This window comes from Cyanistes caeruleus, unplaced genomic scaffold (genome assembly GCF_971803275.1).
Source record: "Cyanistes caeruleus unplaced genomic scaffold, bCyaCae1.hap1.1 HAP1_SCAFFOLD_65, whole genome shotgun sequence".
Lineage (NCBI taxonomy): Eukaryota > Metazoa > Chordata > Aves > Passeriformes > Paridae > Cyanistes > Cyanistes caeruleus.
Window position 1 is genome coordinate 397,784 of NW_028255884.1, and position 13,759 is coordinate 411,542.

Below are 13,759 nucleotides of genomic sequence, written 5' to 3' on the forward strand. Positions count from 1 at the left end.
CCTGTCCCTCTGTGACAAAAAATGAGCTGGTGAGGAAAATGACCGGCCTGGGTGGACAGGGAGCTTTTGGAGGAACTCAGGGAAAAGATGAGAGTGCATCACCTTTGGACAGAGGGGCGGGCAACTCAGGAAATGTTTAAGGATGTCATTAGGTTATGCAGAGAGAAAAGTAGAGAGGTGAAAGTTCAATTAGAGCTTAACATGGCTGCTTCTGTGAAGGATAATAAATATGTTTTTAGAAATACATTAATGGCAAAAGGAATGCTATGGACAACCTCCATTCCTTATTGGGGGGGATATGGTTACCAAAGATGAGGAAAAGGCTGAGGTACTTAACTCCTTCTTTGCCTCAATTTTCAACATCAAGACAGGATTTCCTCAGGACAAGTGTTCTCCTGAGCTGGTAGATGAGGACAGGGAGCAGAAGAACCCCCTGTAATCCAGGAGGAAGCAGTCAGAGACCTGCTGAGCCACTCAGATGCTCACAGGTGGATGGGATGGGATGGGATCGATGCTAGGGGGATGAGGGAGCTGGTGGATGAGCTCCCCAAGCTGCTCTCCATCATTTCTCCTCATCAGTCCTGGCTCACTGGGGAGGTCCCAGAGGACTGGAGGTGCCAGTGTGAGCCCATCCCCAAGAAGGGCTGGCAGGAGGCTCTGGGGAACTGCAGGCCTGACAGCCTGAGCTCGGTGCCTGGTGAGGTTTTGGAACAGATCCCCTTGAGTGCCATCACACGGCACCTCCAGGATGGCCCAGGGCTCAGACCCAGCCAGCGTGGCTTTAGGAGGGGCAGGTCCTGCCTGACCAACCTGATCTCCTTTTATAACCAGCTGACCCGCCTGGTGGGTGCGGAAAAGGCTCTGGATGTGTCGAGCTGGACTTGAGCAAGGCCTTGGACACGGAGAGCCGCAGCATTCCCTGGAAAAGCTGCAGCCCACGGCTTGGACAGGAGCACTCTTTGCTGGCTGCAGAACTGGCTGGAGGCCGGGCCCAGAGAGTGGTGGGGATGGTGCTGCATCCAGCTGGTGTCCAGTCCCTGGTGGTGTCCCCAGGGATCTGTGCTGGGCCCAGGCCTGGTTAATATCTTCACTGAGGGTCTGGCTGAGGGGGTCGAGTCCAGCACTCACAAATTGCAGATGACACCAAGCTGGCTGCGAGTGGGGATCTGCTGGAGGGCAGGACAAGGAGACACAGGCTTGAGCTGCACCAGGGCAGGTTTAGGCTGGACAATAGGAAGGAGTTCTTCCCAGAAAGGCTGATTGGGAATTGGAATGGGCTGGCCAGGGGGGAGGTGGCAGAGTCACTGTCCCTCTCCAGTGGTCTGGGGGAGTGACATCAATCTCTGTTTAATAACTGCTTTTGCTTTAAAACAATTGCTTCAAAATTGCTTCCTATTACACCCTGAGTGTCTGTGCTGGTTTTATATTAGTTGATATTTGGTGAGGAGGGAAGAAGCCACCCATGCAAATGACTTTTTCTAGGAGGGAGCTGCTAAGATCTTCCTCTGTGCTTAGCAAAACCAACAGCTGGCTGTCTCTGAGAATTGTCAAGGTATTAAATAATTTAAAAGCTGTATCCTCCCGTGTGAAATCCACATTTTAAAGACAGGCAAGCCCAGGAAAGCTCTCTGTTGTTTCCAGCAGTGAAGAGTTAACTGGGTGCTGGTCAGGCCGGCCCTGCTCCAGCCTGGCCTGCACCGAGCCGGGCTCCGCCAGGCCCCGGGAGTGGCTCTGGGCTGGGCCAGGCCCCTTCACCACGGCCCGCACGGCCCCAGCGGCTGCCGGGCACAGGGAGGGGAAGCCATCGGCCCGCAGCTGGGATTGAAGGGAGCAGGGGCCTGGGACCAGCCATGTGGGCAGAACAGCCACGACTGTTCTGGCCGGGCCCCCTGAGATCTTGGCACAGCCCCAGCGCTGCCTGAAATCCATCACCGTGACTGCTTTGGCCACTGCCCGGCAGAAACCATCATGACCATCTGCAGGTCTGGGTGAGATATTAACTCTTTCTGTGCACAGATGAGACCTGCAGACCTCCATCCTCCCCTTGGGTGAGAGAAAAGGACAGAGTGGGAGACTAATGCCACAAGTATGGTAGGCTACACCTGTCTTCATGTATCATTGAATTAGAGAAAAACTCTCTCCAGGGCAAATTATGCAACACTTTGCCTCACAATCCATCAGTCTGAATTACAGTGAGTGGTAGATCCTAATAACAATCCAATTAGAGCAAATCAACATGGTGTGAATGGCAAGAAGAATTTGCTTGTCAACAGATGAATATGTCCCACTCGAGAATGAACAAAATCTGCCTTTACTTGGAAGAAAGTAGACATGGAGCAATGCAGTATTTGGATTTTATCCAGTGATAAATGGGGCAAGAAGTTGTAACAACTCACCTGTTTTACAGAACACAAGTACTGATACAGCCAATGGTGCAACCACATTGAAGGGATCTTCAGGACATTCCTTTATTTCTTAACAAGGAATGGGCAGAAAAATGCTGGCATTTATCTGAGCTGGAAGCCATGTTCCTCTCCTGTTTCTCCTTAAGCACACTGTTCTCTGCAGACTTCACTGTGCAGCCCATCAATCCTCTTCTGGCCAACAGCTAAATGGCCAACAAAACACAGGTGCCAGCATCATCACCCCAGCATTATTCCAGCACTGCTCTGCTGGTGCACAGCAGCACAGAATGGCTTGGCTTGGAAGGGACATTTAAAGGCCATCTAGTCCAGTGTTCTGCAAAGAGCAGGGACACCTTTGGATCTGGTTGCTCAGAGCAGGAGCTTGAATGTCAGCAGGGATGGATGCCCACCTCTCTGGGCAACCTGTGCCAGGGTTTCAAAACCCACAGTGTATAAAACGTCTTTCTTACGTCTAGTCCAAATCTACCATCTTTTAGATTGAGAACATTCCCCCTCAGCCTTGTCACAATGGGCCCTACTAAAAATTCTGTCCCATCTTTTTTACAAGCCCCCTTAAAGTACTGAAAGGTAGCAATCAGGTCTGCGTGGAGCCTTCCCTCTTCCAGGCTGAACACCCCCAGCTATCCCAGCCTGTCTCCAAAGCAGAGGGGCTCCAGCCCTCAGAGCATTTTGTCCCTCCTCTGGACCAGCTCCAACAGGACCATGTCCTTCCTGTGCTGGGCACCCAGAGGTGGATGCAGTACTCCAGGTGAGCTCACACCAGAGCAGAGGAGTGGTGGAATCACCTCCTTCAAGCTGCTGGGCACCCTCATTTGGGGGCACATGGCTGGCTCATGTCCAGCCTCTCACCTTGCAGCAGCCACAAGTCCTTCTCAGCAGGGCTGCTCTCCATCCCTTCATCCCCCAGCCTGTGAGATCAGCTGGGCTGGGACCCTGTCATAGCCCTTGGACAGAGCTGCTGGGTGGGATGAGCTCCCTAGTGAAGGAGGCAAATCCCACTCCCCACACAATTCCACCCTGGCCATGAGGTCACAGCAGCCTCTGGGGTGACAGCAGGCTGAGGTGACAGCAGGCTCTGAGGTCACAGAGGTCCCAGAGCCCCGTGGTTGCCCAGCACCACAAGGACCGAGCAGTCAGTCCTTGACCACGACTGTTGTGGCAGCAGCGGCGGCGGCAGCAGTGGTGCTGACATTGGGACAGCGGTGTCAGGACAGTGGTGGCAGCAAGAGCTGCAGGACTGGCAGTGGGCAAGGCACCATGGCCTTTGCTCTGCGCCTCCTCCTCCTGCTCCTCCTGGCAGTGGCCCTGCCTGACAGGGCTGCCCAGGCTGCTCCGTGGCGAGCAGGGCGAGCAGGTGAGCCGGCAGCCTCAGTCCCCTTTCCCGGGACAGTGCTCCCTTCTCCCTGGGAAGTGTTGGGGATGGTTTTCCCCAGGGCTTTAGGGAGGGTTTCCTCTATGGGAGGGAGAGAGTCTCGAGGGGCCCTGGGCTGGCCCTGCTGCCCCTCCAGGGATGTTGCACAGGGCCTGCAAAGAGGGTGGAGAGTGACCAGAGCCAGCCCAGAGCTCCCCAGGCCCCTCTGCAGCTTTGGCCATGTCCATTGACATCTGGCTCCCACAGCCTTCCCCGACCCCTTTGCAGTGCCCAGTTCCCTAAAACAGAAGGGGGTCCCAGCACACCATGGAATGGTTCTGATCTGTGCTCCCTTCTAGACAATGGTGGTAGGAAGGCTTCTCAGGCAGCTTGGCTTCATGAAGATTTTCTGCCTCTGGAGCCCCATGCAGGTACGTTCTCACTGTCCCAACAAGGAATAAACACTGACACCCTGGCAGGAAGCAGGTGACAGAAGCTGCTGTGGCTGTTGAGTTGCAGGTGTGTCTGCAGCAAGGACATTTCAAGCTCCTTTTCTGGTTGCTGCACGCAAGCCCAGCTCCCATCACAGGGGTGAGTGGTGTGTCCCTGCTGATCCCACAGGCTGAGCCCTGGTTCCGTGGGATCCATTCATCTGAAATGGAAATGCTTTCTGTTAAGATCCTCCTAGAGGAGAGAACAAACCTACAGGAGACAAGAGGCTGAGTGATCTGGAGAGACGCCGTGGTGGGTCCATGTCCCTCAGCCTTCTCCTGACACTCAGCAGCCGGGGGCTTTCTCTGCACATCTGGACACGCTGTGCCCGGCACAGCAGGAAGGGATCCATGTCAGCCTTGCTGCCCCTCTGCTGCTTTCACAGCCTGCAGGGCTGTTTCCCAGCCTGGCCTGGCTGCAGCTTCTGCCCAGCCTCAGCAGGAAGGCATTTGGCATCAGCTGTCAGGGAGCCCAAACTGCAGCACGGGCCATGCACACCCTAAAATCCCCTGCAATTTCCCAGTCTTGTGGTGGATGTGGCTGGCCTGGCTCCAAAGTTTGGATGCCTTCCTGAAACTTATCCATATCTTTGACAACTATTGCCTCCTGAAGATGCCACCTTCATGTTGGGGAACAAACAGCCCCACCTGATGCATGTATCCCTCTTCCTTTCTCCAGAGACGGAAGGAGAGGCTGCGCTGAAGGCAGCGTTTCCCGGAGGAAGCAGTGGCTCATGGGCAGCCTCTGCTGCAGGAAGGGAGGCCATGCCAGGCACAGTCACAGTCCCAGGAGGTAATTGCTGTGCCCCTGGGCCTGAGCCCTGCTGAGGCTTGAGCTGCCATCTCTGCTGCTTGGCAGTGCAGGCACAGCCCAGACAAGACCGGCACAGCCCAGTGGAATTATCCCCAGCAGGCTCAGGGCACTTGGCTACTGAGCAGTCCTGCTGGGGTCCCTCCATGGGAGACAGGTCCCAAATCCTGGCAGCAGCTGCAAAGGGGTGCCCATGGTGGGGAATAGGCAGAGGGGGAGGGCAAGGCTCCACTGTATCCTGAAAGAACCTGGCTCTGTCCCTATGGGATGGGAGAGCTGTCCCAGCAGAACGTGGGCAGGAGGGAGGGAGGGCCTGAGGGACAGTTGTGGCACTGCCTGCTGTAGTTCTTCCCCATTGCTTTTACAATTCTTTCAGCTGTGGCAGAGAGAGGGCCCCAGTGGGGCCTGGGCTGCTCCAGCCACCTCTCCCAGGGATGCTGCACAGGGCCTGCAAAGAGGGTGGAGAGTGACCAGGAGCCAGCCCAGAGCCCCCAGGCCCCTCTGCAGCTGTGGCCATGTCCACTGACATCTGGCACCCACAGCCTTAGCGCGACTCCCTTGCACTGCCCCGTTCCCTAAGGTAGAAGGGGATCTCAGCACATCATGGAAACAGTTCTGATCTGTGCTCCCTTCTAGATTTGGAACTCAACCTCAATTATTTGGAAGTGCTACTGAATGATACTTTGAATATCTTGGAGAATGCTGGAGGCAAGTTCTTCTATTCCCTTTACTGACAGAACACAAAATGACAAGGTGGCAAGAGCTCACTCATGTGCCATATCTCTTAAAATAATCTCAGGCTTGTTGGGTTCTGGAAACCTCGCCCTGCTCCCTTCTAGAGCCCTGAGGGATCCCACAGGTCACTACCAGTGGGAAGAAGGAGCATTTAGCTGTCAATCTTCTTCCCGTGTGCAATGCCAGTGTCTCCTTCCATGTGCTCTGTGCAGCCACGGAGAAGAGCAGAGAGGGAAGGGGCCGGGCCCAGGGCTGTGTCCCGGGGCTGTGCCTTGCATGGCTCCTTTGCCAGCCCCAGGGAGCCTGAGGGTCTCCTACAGAGCCACGAGAGCTGTTCTGTCCTACCTTTTTTTTCAGCCAAACCTCTTGCTGAAGGTGATCTGGCTTCCCAACCCACACCCAGGACTGAGGCTCTGGAAGATGGTGAGGGTAGGTGAAGGCCTTTCCCCCTGGGAGAGCTGCCAGCTCAGAGCCCAAGGCTTGGCCAGGGCAGCATCGCTGCAGGTGCCAGGACAGAGCCATGCACATGTGTGCCCTCGCCCTGCGTGATCCTCTCACCACTCCTGAGGCTCAGTGCTGCCTGTTCAGATCAGAAGAGATGACAGAAGCTTCTGTGGCTGTTGAGTTACAGGTGTGTCTGCAGGGAGGACTTTCCCAGCTCCTGGGTTGGTTGCTGCACACAAGCCTGACTCCCATCACAGGGGTGAGTGGTGTGTCCCTGCTGACCCCACAGGCTGAGCACTGGTTTTCTGGGATCCATTCCTATGAAATGGAATTATTTTGCTCTAAGGTCCTCCAAGAGGAAATACCAAAGCTACAGGAGTTATGAAACCCCATGAGCCATCCAAACCCATGAGGCAAATGCTGAAGAAAATTCTGCAAGAAGGACAAGGTGGGTCCATGTCCCTCAGCCTTCTCCTGAGACTCAGCAGCCGGGGGCTTTCTCTGCATATCTGGACACGCAGTGCCCAACACAGCAGGAAGGGATCCATGGCAGCCTCACTGCCCTGCTGCTGCTTTCATGCCCTGCAGGGCTGTTTCCCAGGCTGGCCTGGCTGCAGCTTCTCCCCAGCCTCAGCAGGAAGGCATTTGGTATCAGCTGACAGGGAGCCAAACTGCACCATGGGCCATGCACACCCTGAGATCCCCTGCAATTTCCTGGTCTCAGGCTGGATCAGGTATAGGGCCTGTTTGGAGGAGGGAGGACCCTGGCCAGCCCCAATAACCTGGGTGTTTTCCTTGTCCTTATCCATGACTTTGACAAATATTGCCTCTTGAACATGCCACCTCCCCAGTGGGGAATGGTTCCATTTGATCCAGCTGTGGCTCTTCCTTTCTCAAGAGATGAACCCAAAGGCTGTGCTGAAGGCAGCGTTTCCCGGAGGAAGCAGTGGCTCATGGGCAGCCTCTGCTGCAGGAAGGGAGGCCATGCCAGGCACAGTCCCAGGAGGTAATTGCTGTGTCTCTGGGCCTGAGCCCTGCTGAGGCTTGAGCTGCCATCTCTGCTGCTTGGCAGTGCCTGCCTTTCAGGGATTTTGCACAGAGCATGGAAAAGGTGTTGAGAATGTCCAGAGCCAATCCAGAGCTTTCCTCAGGCTCCTCTGCAGCTTTGGCCATATCCACTGACATCTGGCTCCCACAGCCTTACCTGACCCCCTTGCAGTGACCAGTTCCCTAAGGCAGAAGGGGATCCCGGCACACCATGGAATGGTTCTGATCTGTGCTCCCTTCTAGATTGGGATCGTGACATGGAACATCTGGAAGTGGTGGTAGATGGTGGTTTGAAGACCTTGCCAGATGCTGGAGGCAAGTTCTCAATGTCCCTTTCTGCACAGAACAATCAGTGTCAAGGTGGCAAGAGCTCACTCACGTGCCATTTCCCTTGAGAGTCTGAAGGTTGATGGATTCTGGAAACCTCGCCCTGTTGTTCTGATTGGGAACGGCTTTAAAGAACGACAATGGACTCTCAAGGGAGTCACCACACGAGAATTCCTTAGTTTATTGCTTCAGCTCTGTCTTATAGACAGATACGTGGAAAAGTACAGAAAGGAAACTCTTATTGGTTAGCAAAGTATTACATCACTATCATTGGTCAGGGGCACTTTGCCCCCCTTGACTCTCTCCTGCAAGGAGAAACAACAGGCTGCAAAACAACACCTGCAAGGCTGTTTAGCATCTCTGAGAATTGTTTTAATTCTTTCTCATATTTTTCCCAGGCTATTTTCTCAGGCAGCCTGAGGAGCCATGCGGCCTGCAATTGTACAGGCACTGTGGTTCAGATTTAGCATCCATAACTCACCCTTTTCTGTTAAATAAAAAGGCAGTGTTTGTTCTGTATTTTACTGGGCCCTTGTAGAATAAAGAACTAACACAGCTCAAGAAGATTTTTGCTAGAACTTTGAATGGATGCTGATCTAGAATTAATTTAGAATTTTGGTTTATGTTTTGGTATTTAGGATTTGTTCTCTTTGCAAGGACTTGATGGTTGAGTCTAATATTTCTAATTCAGTGAATTAATACACACACTATACAAAACTATATACAACATTGTTAGTCTGTTCGAATTGCCAGTCTAACATGTCAATAGAGTAGTTTGAAAGAACACCAAAGTGATAAAAACAATGCACAATGCAATTTATATGCAATTTATGCTGCTTTGATCCCCTCTTCTTATCCCGCTTTTTTTTTTTTTTTTTTTTTTTTTTTTTTTTTTTCAAATACAATTGAGGGATTTTTGAGGGATTTATAAAGTTTACATGGTTGCTGTTGCTGTTCATCGGGTTTGAACAGTAGTTCATGAATTTCAGGAAGGTTTAGGGAATTTGAAGTTACTATCTCTTCGTGGCTGGTTGTCAGTTTCGTAAACACAAAACTTGTCAGTTCTGTAAACACAAAACTTAAAAGATACAAACTGAGTGAGTAAATTTGGGTCCCGCAGGGACTGCAGGACGCTGGCACGGCTCAGGCCGCTGGAGTTGACAGACTTTGTCAAGGTATTTCTTTGGGTTGGTGCAGAAGGTCCCGGTGGAGTGGCCCGCCGTTGTCTTTCTTTCCCCCCGCCACCTTTATGGGTGCGGGGGGGCCGCTGCTAGAGTTCAGATCGGGAGCGCAGCACGGCAAGCGCTCTCTCTCTCTCCCGCGCCTCCCCGCTGGAGCGCGGGGGGAGCGCAGTGGGCGCAGGGCTAGCACCTCCCGCGCACGCGCGGGGCGAGTGAGGTTCGCCGGCCCCCCCCGCGCTTTCTCGCCGGTGCTTCGGACGCGCGGGGGGGGCGATGCCTGCCACGGGCCTGGCCCCGGCCCCAGATTTGGGCTTGAGTTCGGGTTTTTTGGGGTTCTCGCGGCCGGCGGCGGCGGGCAGGCGCAGGGGGAAGGCGAGGCCGCTACCTCCCCTCTCCCCGCCGCTCTTCCGCCCTCGGTCGGCCGGCGGCCGGCCGGACCACGGCTGGTGGCGGCGGGCAGGCGCAGGGGGAACGCGGTTGCTGTTTCCCCTCCCCCCGCCTCGGCGGCGGCAGCGGCCCGCCGCGCTCTGGATCCGCGCCTGGACTCCTCAGCGGCGGCGGCCCGCGCGCCGGGCGCGGGGGAGTTGAGCGCTGACTCTCTCTCTCTCTCCCCCGCCGCGCTGACGGGCCGCAGCGGGGATGTCTGCGTTTCTGTTTGCGGCACAGAAGGAAGAAGCTCGGACAGCGCGGAGGCGCTGGAGAAAGCAGGTTCTGCGGCGGCCGGCGGTGGCGCTTTTGGCGCCGGCGGAGGCTTTGCGGGTGGCACAGGCGGAGGCGGGCAGTCTCTGCTTTCCTGCCGCTTTCCCGTTGGCAAAGCTCGCGTGCCGAGCTCCGCGGATGGCGGCCGCTCAAACCTCTCTGGAGAGGGAGATCTCTGGGCCGCAGATTGCTCTCGCTCGCCGCCGAAGTCCGAGGGTCTGGGCAGAGCTAAAAGAGCACTATGCAGCTCATCTACGGTTTCATCTCCCGGTCTCTTATCTTGTACAACGGAAGAACTTTCAGCATCAAAGTTTCTCCTCCCGGTTTCACTGTCCTCAGACTGGCTCCGTTTCAGCGTTTTAAAAAGCACTCCCCAGGTAGCTGCTAGGCTACACACGCTGATATCTCCGTTAATGAATTCTGACCATAAATGGTGCTCTATCGACAGCCAAATCTCGAGATCAAAGGCATTGTCCATAGTTATATCAAAACCTTGCTCTTTCACCCGCTGAAATAAAGCGCGCATGGCATCTTCAGAAACACTGAGTCCCATGCAGGGCAGGGCATCCTGCCATGCAAGGTAGGCAAGCTGTTCATCAGCTGAAGTACAGTCCTTCATTATGAGGACTTTATCTTGGCGGCTCCGCGAATGCAATTATGCACACGCTAACGGCTCAGACCCGGGAATTTTGAGCTCTGCTTCACCAAGATGGCCGTTCCAAACCCACTCACAGGCAGGCTCCATTATCCCGTTGGTTTTCAGAACCAGCTTCCTCTTGGAAAGCCCGGGAGAATTCCACTTACCCCTCTAGGGGGAAGGGCTGGCTTTTTCCCGCTCGCTGCTTACCCTCAGGGGATTAGCAGATCACGTCGGTTGCCTTCTGACCTCAGGGGTCGGCTGCAGTTTATGTCGGGTTACCGGACCTCAGGGGTCGGTGTAGCATCACGTCGGAGTCACCAGATGTCGTTCCGATTGGGAACAGCTTTAAAGAACGACAATGGACTCTCAAGGGAGTCACCACACGAGAATTCCTTAGTTTATTGCTTCAGCTCTGTCTTATAGACAGATACGTGGAAAAGTACAGAAAGGAAACTCTTATTGGTTAGCAAAGTATTACATCACTATCATTGGTCAGGGGCACTTTGCCCCCCTTGACTGTCTCCTGCAAGGAGAAACAACAGGCTGCAAAACAACACCTGCAAGGCTGTTTAGTGTCCCTGAGAATTGTTTTAATTCTTTCTCATATTTTTCCCAGGCTATTTTCTCAGGCAGCCTGAGGAGCCATGCGGCCTGCAATTGTACAGGCACTGTGGTTCAGATTTAGTATCCATACTCGCCCTGCTCCCTTCTGGAGCCCTGAGAGATCCCACAGCATTGCTGTCAGTGGGAGGAAGGAGCATTTAGCTGTCAATCTTCTTCCTGTGTGCAATGCCAATGTCACCTTCCGTGTGCCCTGTGCAGCCATGGAAAAGAGCAGAGAGGGAAGGGCCAGGCCCAGGGCTGTGCCCCAGGGCTGTGCCTTGTGTGGCTCATTTCTGGCCCCAGGGAACCTGAGATGCTCCAGCTGCCGCTGCCAAGCCCTGGCCCTGCCTGGGGCTCAGTTCAGAGCTGCTGGCAGCTCCAGGGAGTCCTTTCTCCCCTGACTTCCATTCAAGGGGCTCCTTCCATCCCAGTGTGAGGCCACTGCAGGCACATGGTCCCCCTGCCCCTGCTCCTGAGTGGAAGTTGGAGATGAGGGAGTGCCTTGGAGGGCACCAATCACCCAGGTGCAATCACTGCCACTCCAGCATGAAGAAGAATCTTCAGCAGTGTCACAGGGGCTGTTCTGTCCTGCCTTTCTTTGCAGATGAACCTGATGATGAGGATGATCTGGATTCCCCGTCCATATCAGTTACTGAGCCTGATGATGAGGAAGATTATGAGGGTAAGTGAAGGCCTTTCCCCCTGGGAGAGCTGCCAGCTCAAGGCTTGGCCAGGGCGGCATCGCTGCAGGTGCCAGGACAGAGCCGTGCACGTGTGTGCCCTCGTCCTGCGTGATCCTCTCACTGCTCCTGTGGCTCAGTGCTGCCTGTACAGAAGAGATGAGAGAAGCTTCTGTGGCTGTTGAGTCACAGGTGTGTCTGCAGGGAGGACTTTCCCAGCTCCTGAGCTGGATTCTGCAAGCAAGCCCAGCTCCCATCACAGGGGTGTGGTGTGTCCCTGCTGATCCCACAGGCTGAGCACTGGTTGTGTGGGATCCATTCCTGGGAAATGGAAATACTTTATATTATGTTCCCCTGAGGAAGAAGAACAAACCTATAGGAGATAGTAATGTAGCAGTGGGGGAACTCAAATATCTGGACATAATTCTGAATGATCTGGAGGGACACTGTGGTGGGTCCATGTCCCTCAGCCTTCTCCTGAGACTCAGCAGCTGGGGGCTTTCTCTGCACATCTGGACACGCTGTGCCCGGCACAGCAGGAAGGGATCCATGTCAGCCTCACTGCCCCACTGCTGCTTTCACGGCCTGCGGGGCTGTTTCCCAGGCTGGCCTGGCTGCAGCTTCTCCCCAGCCTCTGCAGGAAGGCATTTGGCATCAGCTGACAGGAGCCCAAACTGCAGCACAGGCCATGCACACCCTGAGATCCCCTGAGATTTCCTGGTATCGGGGTAGTTCAGGTTTAGGGTCTGTTTGGAAGAGGGAGGGCCCTGGAGCATTTCCAAAACCCTAGGAATTTTCCTGATCCTTATCCATGTCTTTGACAAGTATTGCCTGGAGAAGACCAGCACAGCACAGAGAAATTGTGCATTCAAGCTCAGGGGGTTGAGCAGTCTTGCGCCAAGGGGTGGCAAGGTGCCTGCAGGCCCCAGCTCTGGGGGAAACAGAGAATGTCCTGGTTATATCCAGCGTGCTGCCAGATCAGCAGTGGAGCACAGCACAGGCTCACGCTGCCCGTTGCTCCCACAGATGCAGCTGGCACCACAGCACGTGCTCAGAACATCTGGGAAAGCATGAGAAGAGTTTTCTACCAGGGAACACATGGTTTGATTAAGTTAATGGCCATTGTGGCTGGTGGAGCACTTTTCCTGATGGCATGCTGTGCCGGAATCTGGTATTGCTGGAAGACAAAACGGTGAGTGTTTTCCTGATCTCGGCCTCAAACAGCTTCTTGAAAGGCTGCTCATAGCCAGGAAACATTCCCAGTGAGGCTGCTGTGGACTTGTGGCTAGTCCTTGACTGCCCAAATAACTCTGCTGAGAGTTATGCTGCTGCCCAGGGCTTTCATTGGCCTCTTAATTGCTGGGCCTTGTCCTGGGGAGCCCGCTGGGGCTGCAGCCAGTGCTGGCTGCCATTGAGGCTGCCTGGCCAAGAGCAGCCCCAGGAGCAGCGGGCAGAGGCAAAGCAAGGTGGGCAGGAGAAAGAGCAGGGACAAGATTGCCCTTGACAGGCAGAGGTGCTCTGGGGCCTTCTCCTGGCCAGGGACCCTGCCCAGAGCCATCCCCTGCTCTCCAGGGCCTTGAGGGGCAGCTGTCCAGCTGGGCCAAGCTGTGCCAGTAGCTCCAGCCGTGCTGGGGAGCCTTGGCAGCTCTGGGCCCTGCTGTGCAGGAGGGTCTCTGTGTGCCAGCGGCAGCTGGGGGCCTCAGCCACCTCTTCTCTCCACAGGAGCACCTCTGCACCTTCAGAAGACTGGCGAAAGACTTTGGTCACTGAGAAGCTGCATCTGTCATCCCCGCTCTTCACATCTGTCCCCATGTGCCAAGCTACATCTGCATCCCCATCTTGAGGGCATCCCAAGAACCCCACCTCCCATGCGAGACCTCTACCCCTGAGCCCCCTGGCCCTGGTCCCTGCCAGGACTGAAACTGGGCAGCCCCTGTGCAGCAGAGCAGGGGTTGGCCCATGTTTTTTGTTCCAATAAAGAGATGGAGCTCTCAACCCAGTGTCCAGCTGGTACCACCAGCAAAGCCCACACAGCACCAGCCCTGGCTGAGCTCCATGTCCAGGAACAGCTGGGGGTGCCCACAGTGTGGGCAGGCAGGAGCCAGGCAGGGGCTGCCGTGACCAGCGGTGGGGCCCTGAGGAGCTGGGGGAGCCCATGCTGAGCGTCCCTGGGCTGTGAGGGCACATTTCCTTCAGTGGCATCACCTGGGCCTGCACCTCATGAGGCACACAGGGAAAATTTGGGCTCTCTCCTGAGGTGTGCAGGGATCCCCCATGAGGAGTGCAGTGGAGTTAAATTGAGAGGGTTTTTTACTCTTCTCAGC

At 55.1% G+C, this 13,759-nt stretch overlaps 2 protein-coding genes and 1 long non-coding RNA gene across 3 annotated transcripts in view; 1 reads left to right on the forward strand and 2 right to left on the reverse strand.

Moving 5' to 3' along the window:
- The window catches only part of LOC147647078 (uncharacterized), an 813,449-nt gene that overhangs the window by 355,392 nt on the left and 444,298 nt on the right, over positions 1 to 13,759 (reverse strand). The gene's annotated exons all lie outside the window — the stretch shown is intronic.
- Positions 1 to 13,759, reverse strand: part of LOC147647087 (uncharacterized) — a 69,764-nt gene that overhangs the window by 4,441 nt on the left and 51,564 nt on the right. The window lies entirely within an intron of this gene.
- Positions 7,159 to 13,430, forward strand: LOC147647088 (uncharacterized). Its single transcript, XM_086872490.1, has 4 exons — positions 7,159 to 7,264; positions 7,549 to 7,620; positions 11,360 to 11,437; positions 12,462 to 13,430. The coding sequence occupies exons 1-4, from the start codon at positions 7,159 to 7,161 to the stop codon at positions 12,629 to 12,631; spliced, it is 426 nt and encodes a 141-aa protein (XP_086728616.1). The 3' UTR covers positions 12,632 to 13,430.